General features: G+C 39.9%; 1 protein-coding gene across 1 annotated transcript; it reads left to right on the top strand.

Annotated features, from left to right (window-relative positions):
• The first annotated feature begins 358 nt into the window (after positions 1–358).
• LOC141271137 (glutathione S-transferase P 1-like) lies at positions 359–5,206 on the top strand. Its single transcript, XM_073681240.1, has 7 exons — positions 359–468; positions 1,138–1,173; positions 2,988–3,100; positions 3,677–3,764; positions 3,877–3,980; positions 4,411–4,518; positions 4,981–5,206. Coding segments are annotated over exons 1-7 (636 nt in total). The 5' UTR covers positions 359–467; the 3' UTR covers positions 5,167–5,206.
• The last annotated feature ends 549 nt before the right edge of the window (positions 5,207–5,755 follow it).

Here is a 5,755-nt window from a genome sequence, read left to right as displayed (position 1 = left end):
TTCTGGGCAATGGTGTGAGGATCCTGGTCCATTTTAACACTCTGGGCGCTCAGTTGTACTTCTTCTGGCATGGTGCCATCATGGTAGTAGTAGTCTGATGGGCTGAGAGGCGGATGTCTATCTTTGATGCCTCCTGCTCAGACACATGCCATGTACAGTAGACTACGTTTGATGGTAAGGCACAAAGCTTAATACACAGTTAATGGTGTTTTTTTTTGTTGGGGATATCATATAACCTAATTTTCTTTCGAGCTCTGCAGACTATAACAGACGATTATATAGGACAATAGGACTTGTTACCTGTCTCTCATACCTACAGCTGGAATGCCCCCTCCCCTATATGTTGTGTTGCTATCATGGTGACTCAGCAGACCTCCCTTCCTATATAAACCAGCAGCTCAAGGGCACAGAGCAGACAGTTCAAGTGATTCAAGAAGCCCTGTGAGAAGAAGACACTCACCATAACAAGTAAGAGCAGATTTGGTTTTCTAACATTTCTGAGTACAGATCCAGAAGAAGCACAAAACAGCTAAGTGCACATTGGCATGTAATTTTCTGCATGCAGATGGGAAAACAGGTTCTGAAAAAAGGGTCTGAATTTTCCCAGGAACAGTGCCCCTTGCCTTTTAAAGGCTCTGTCTGGTATTGCAGATTAGTCCTACTCACTGTCGCTGCAATGCAATTTACAGAGCATGGACAAAAGTAGCGCTGTCTTTGGAAAAACTAATTTCTAGAGCTGTGATCATTGCCTATATTGCTTCTATGATATGGTTTCCATTGGAGACAGATTTTTAATATATTCTCCTCCACGCCTGGTTTTCAGCTGGCATCCTAGTCAATTAATTGGTGCTGATATCAATTGAATGGTGCTAGGAAGGTGACATAGTATAGCTCACACTGATCACCGGAAGTTCTTCCTTCGGTTTCTGTGTATATATATTTTTTCATTTGTATTTTGTATTTGTTATTTGATGTAAGATTAATCTCTATAAAGTCTGATAATCTAAGATATAAAGGAATCTCCACATGGGCAGTGTTTGGTATTATGGCTCATGCTTGTCTGCAAATCCTGCACAATAAATGTCTTGCTTTGATAACAATATAACTAACTTATTTTCTTATTTTTTTCCCTTGTAGTGTCTGGATACACACTGACCTATTTCCCTGTTAGAGGTAAGTACCGTTTTAATTGAGGCTTGTTTTTTTGTTTCATAATAATGTTACAGATTTGTAATAGAATAATATTCAATCATTATATTACACCCTATTCATCTTGTCAATGCTTTCACTACCATACAAAGTTGTGTTGTAGGAAATCCAAATATTGCTGCTCTATTTCCATGGGCTGTGCTTAGTACTGCAGATCAGCCCTATTTAAGTTAAAACTAAAGTACTAGAACCAGACCATGGACGAGAGATTCCATAGTAATTATACATGAGGTTCTAGTCTTCCGAGGGGTGGGCTCTGACTGCACCATTGGTTGACCGCTTTCTATCTACAATAAATAGACAGAAAGCCGACATTCCATGGTCATGGTCATGGTCGTGGTGGGGGTGGGGCTGGAATAGACTGAAGTATTGGAAATCATGGACTATTCCGCGGGAGGTCATGATTGAGAGAAATATGACTCTTTCTACTGCAGTTCTATTACCAAAACTACAGCAAAAAGCCTAATAAGTGACCCAGCCCTGTAATCAGATGTCCTAACTTTCCATTGCTCTCAGAGCAACCTGGTAACATGGTCTCTTACTGATAGTGATCCGAATAGACCACAAATGTTTGATCATAAGGAGTTCTACTCCTAGCACCCCATATGATGAACTAAAGGAACAGGGCAGGAGTGTTGGCCTTCATTATTTACTCAGGCGATTGTGAGTGTGACTCCTAGTCAGCTTGGTCCCATTGAGTTTCTTGTCAGGGATGCGGGGAGTTAGACCGTCACTGGTCAAATTGATACTCCTCAACAAAGTACCTCCATAAGTCCCATTATTTGTGGAAAGTTAGGGAGGTCTAGCCACTACTCTCTCGATATCTGAGGCATGAACATTAAATGCTACCATATTGTGTCATGGTCTGTATGGCGTTTTATTATGGAGGAAGTGGTTCTAAGGAAGAACACTGTCAAAACTGTGCAATTTGGTTTTATTTACGTCCTGTGTCTCTATATGAAATTACAGGCATATGGAAAAATAGTACGGACTCTGCTTTCACCTCATTACAGTCCAGTGGAGGACTAGTCAAGTGGCTTTAGATGGCCAGCCTGCTGGTTTCAACAAGCTCCATGTATCTAAGGGGTAACATTTCTCCTTGCAGAGAGTGACATGTTAAGCATGTCACGGAGAGGAGACTGTTAAAGCTGCAATGCTCCTCTGGGAAATATGCAAATTATCTCTTCAGTGGCACTAGAGTTCTGGTCCTCTTCCTCTCTGAAGAGACAATTTGCATATTTCCCAGAGGAGCATTGCGGTTTTCAGTCTCCTCACCGTGACATACTTAACCTGTTGCTTTCTGCAAGGAGAAATCCTACCCCTTAGATACCGTCTGACTCCTCACACCCAGCCAAACCAGCATCACACATTGCACTGACAAGGGGCGGAAACCTGAAACAGTGTCTGCAAATTGAGTTTCTGGTTCTGGCTTATATCCTAAGTCATGTGATAAGGCCACTATTGACTTTTAGGATTGCTACTTCCTGTAGGTGGCACTAGAGTTCTGGTCATCTTTCTCTCTGAAGAAACCATTTGCATTAAGCTCCATGTAATACTTCATTTGCCCTCTTGTGGCACTGTAGGAACTTGAACTTTTCAGAAATTCTGGCTGATCTCCTGAGATCCGAACAACAAGACCCCTCTGTGAACAGTTTATTTAGTTGGTCTCTTTTAATAGAATGGCATTGTAAAGCGCGGAGAACATGTCTTTGCTCAGATAATACTTCACTAATGAATATACTAAGTATGGCTGAAAAATTATCATTTGTTTTTTCCAGGAAGGGCTGAGCCTATCAGACTCTTGCTAGCTGATCAGGGGGCTTCATGGACTGATGATGAAATACAGATGGCAGACTGGTTCTCTGGAAAAAGTGACATAAAGAAGAAAGCGGTAACATGCTTTCTATCAGCTGTCAAACAGTTTTTCATATGTTGTAGTTTAATTCTTGGGACAGAGTCAACATTTTTAATTGGTTATAAGACTAATCTAATTGGATTTAAAATGCATAAACATATTAGTACATTTTGTTCTGTCCAGATGGCAGGTATAGAACTGAATTTCAATCGCATTTAAAGTGGACCTTTTACTGAATTTTTTTTATATTCAACAGAGTACTACCTCCACCAATTCATGCTGTGCCACTGATTCTGGAACAGTTTCTCTTTTTCTTCTGTGCCCCTCCGTTCCAAAGTTAGACATCCCAGAAATTTAAGATTTTCCACTCGACCGACTGGGCGTATACTGTTCTGTGGGCATTCACTTGTTCTTCTGCGATGCTAACAATCCAAAACACAGACCCGCCCACAAGGTACTGTGCTATATCAGAATCAGTAGAAGGTCCACTTTAAGTGAATGATGATGAGTTGTACTAGTAGTATAAAGGATACTTTAGGTTGTTATTTCTATTGTAGCTGTGGTTACTTACCCTGTTTAGTTTATTTATAAAATGCTCAATGTGCCCTTCAGGTTTTTGGACAGCTACCTCAATTTCAACATGGAGACTTTGTTCTGTATCAGAGCAATGCCATCCTGAGATATCTTGGCCGCTTATATGGTGAGACTTCAGTGCCGTACTCTGGGATTTTTACAAATTGTATTTCAGAGCATTATATCTGTTATATGATGCTGGATGTAAATTATCTAACATGCTCTTATTGTTCACAAAGACATCAGCGGCAGCAGCAATCAGGAGAGTGCACTTATCGACATGGTGAATGATGGCGTGGGGGACTTGAGACTTAAATACGGCCGTCTGATATTCTTTGAATATGTACGTGCAACATAGGATTTATGTAAAATGAAATGTCTGTTCTAGCAATCAGCAGGGTTTCCAGCAGCCAAGCCTTCTCCCACCTAACATTGCTTATTACCCTAGCAATATGCCACCAATGTCTATCCAAGACAACATCTGAAAAAAGTAGAATAAAATATTATCTCGCTGGCTACTAGAGTCTCCATAACGGTGATACCTGTTTAGACTTAATACTCGTGATTTTGTCAATATGGCAATCCGAAGGGAGATTACGCTGAATGCCGCATACTGCTACCGTTGTCATGTTCTGGTACTTCTCTTGGGGCTGTATACAGCAATGGGACTCCCAATAGTGCTTGTTCTGCAGCTGCTATAAAGTCCTCATATCCTGCTGAACACATATTCATGTATTTCATATGTACAAAACTGATTGCTTTTTACTTTACAGGAGACGGGTAAGGAGAAATACATAGGTGATCTGCCCAATCATCTGTCAGCTTTCGAAAGGATACTTTCTAACAATTCCAATGGAACCAAATTTGTGGTTGGAGATAAGGTAAATACATTAAAAGGAGGTGATTAACTTGGCAAGGTTCCAATAAGAAGCTGTATTTACTGGGGAACAAGGATTTATTGAAGAGAAAATGAAGTAGATAAGGAGTAAAATGGTGTCAGTCACAAGGATAGCAATGCTGGACAGTCAGAGGGGGATTAGTGAAGGAGCAATAGTTGGTATTGGTGGAATAATTAGGCTTTCAGTGATTGGAGGGTCTCAGTAGAGATAATGTTTAGGGTCAGTGTGAATCCAGATTCTTACCTACCCACTGTTTTTCTGTTTGTGCATGTAAAGTGACCCTGCCTTATAAACATAGTGAAGACAGGAGGGTCTGCGGGGTATAAGTTTACTAAGGTTACCTTATAGCTTAGCAGTCAAGGTGTGAAGACTAAGATAGCTAAGAAGCTAAAGGTCTCAGCCTGTAACAACCAGAATTAATGTTACCACTCCTTTTTATTACAGATCTCGTATGCTGACTACAACCTGTTTGATACCCTTCAGTGTCATCTTGACCTTGACCCAAAATGTTTAGCCTCATTCCCTCTGCTCTCCGCCTATGTAGAGCGAGTTGCTGCCCGGCCAAAACTCAGCCAGTACTTGAAATCTGAGAAGCGCAATAAGCGACCCATCACCCCGAAACACAAATAGACCTCACTTATTAGTGCTGTAAAATACACATTCCTGTAAACGTGACTGTAACGTTTTGTATTAATAAAACTAAATTAAAATGTTTTCAAGTTGAAAAAGTGTTGCCTGTTCTTTATAATAAGACATCAACCCATCCAACATTAATCATATGCACTTATGCAAAACTCAGAAGTGGTGCAGGACAAAAATATTGATAATAAACTGCATCAAGATTTATTGTATATAAATAAAGTAAAAAAGAGAGAATTGTAGAAAAGGGGTAAAAATGGGAAACCAGGAAAAAGGGAGGCTACCTAGACTCAGATTCAAGTACAATGTAATAAATAGTAAAGGCTATAGTATGATATATATAATTTAGTAATAATTTGACGTAAGCCATATTTGCGGAAAGGAAAATGGGATCGCCATTAGTTATTTTGTTAAAGATCTATACTAATAACGGGGAAACCTCTTCCCTTAAGGATTTAAAGAAATCAGAAGTGTATCCATCAGGTCCAGGGGCTTTGTTTGGTTTCTAATTGTATTAGAAATCTCTTCCAATGAGATAGGTTTATTTAATATCGATTTGTGTTCTTCTGAAAATAAAGGT

The sequence above is a fragment of the Phyllobates terribilis genome, unplaced genomic scaffold (assembly GCF_046119375.1).
Source record: "Phyllobates terribilis strain yellow unplaced genomic scaffold, ASM4611937v1 Scaffold_5__5_contigs__length_657084704, whole genome shotgun sequence".
Taxonomy (NCBI): domain Eukaryota; kingdom Metazoa; phylum Chordata; class Amphibia; order Anura; family Dendrobatidae; genus Phyllobates; species Phyllobates terribilis.
The sequence above is the reverse complement of the archived record's forward strand: the minus strand, read 5'-3'. Positions and strand labels throughout refer to the sequence as shown.

Bases quoted from the DNA above. Each gene is read 5' to 3' on its own strand.
- LOC141271137 (XM_073681240.1), top strand. The intron at 1,174-2,987 runs GTAAGTACCGTT...TGTTTTTTCCAG, and splicing joins GACCTATTTCCCTGTTAGAG to GAAGGGCTGAGCCTATCAGA. The intron at 3,981-4,410 runs GTACGTGCAACA...TTTACTTTACAG, and splicing joins GTCTGATATTCTTTGAATAT to GAGACGGGTAAGGAGAAATA.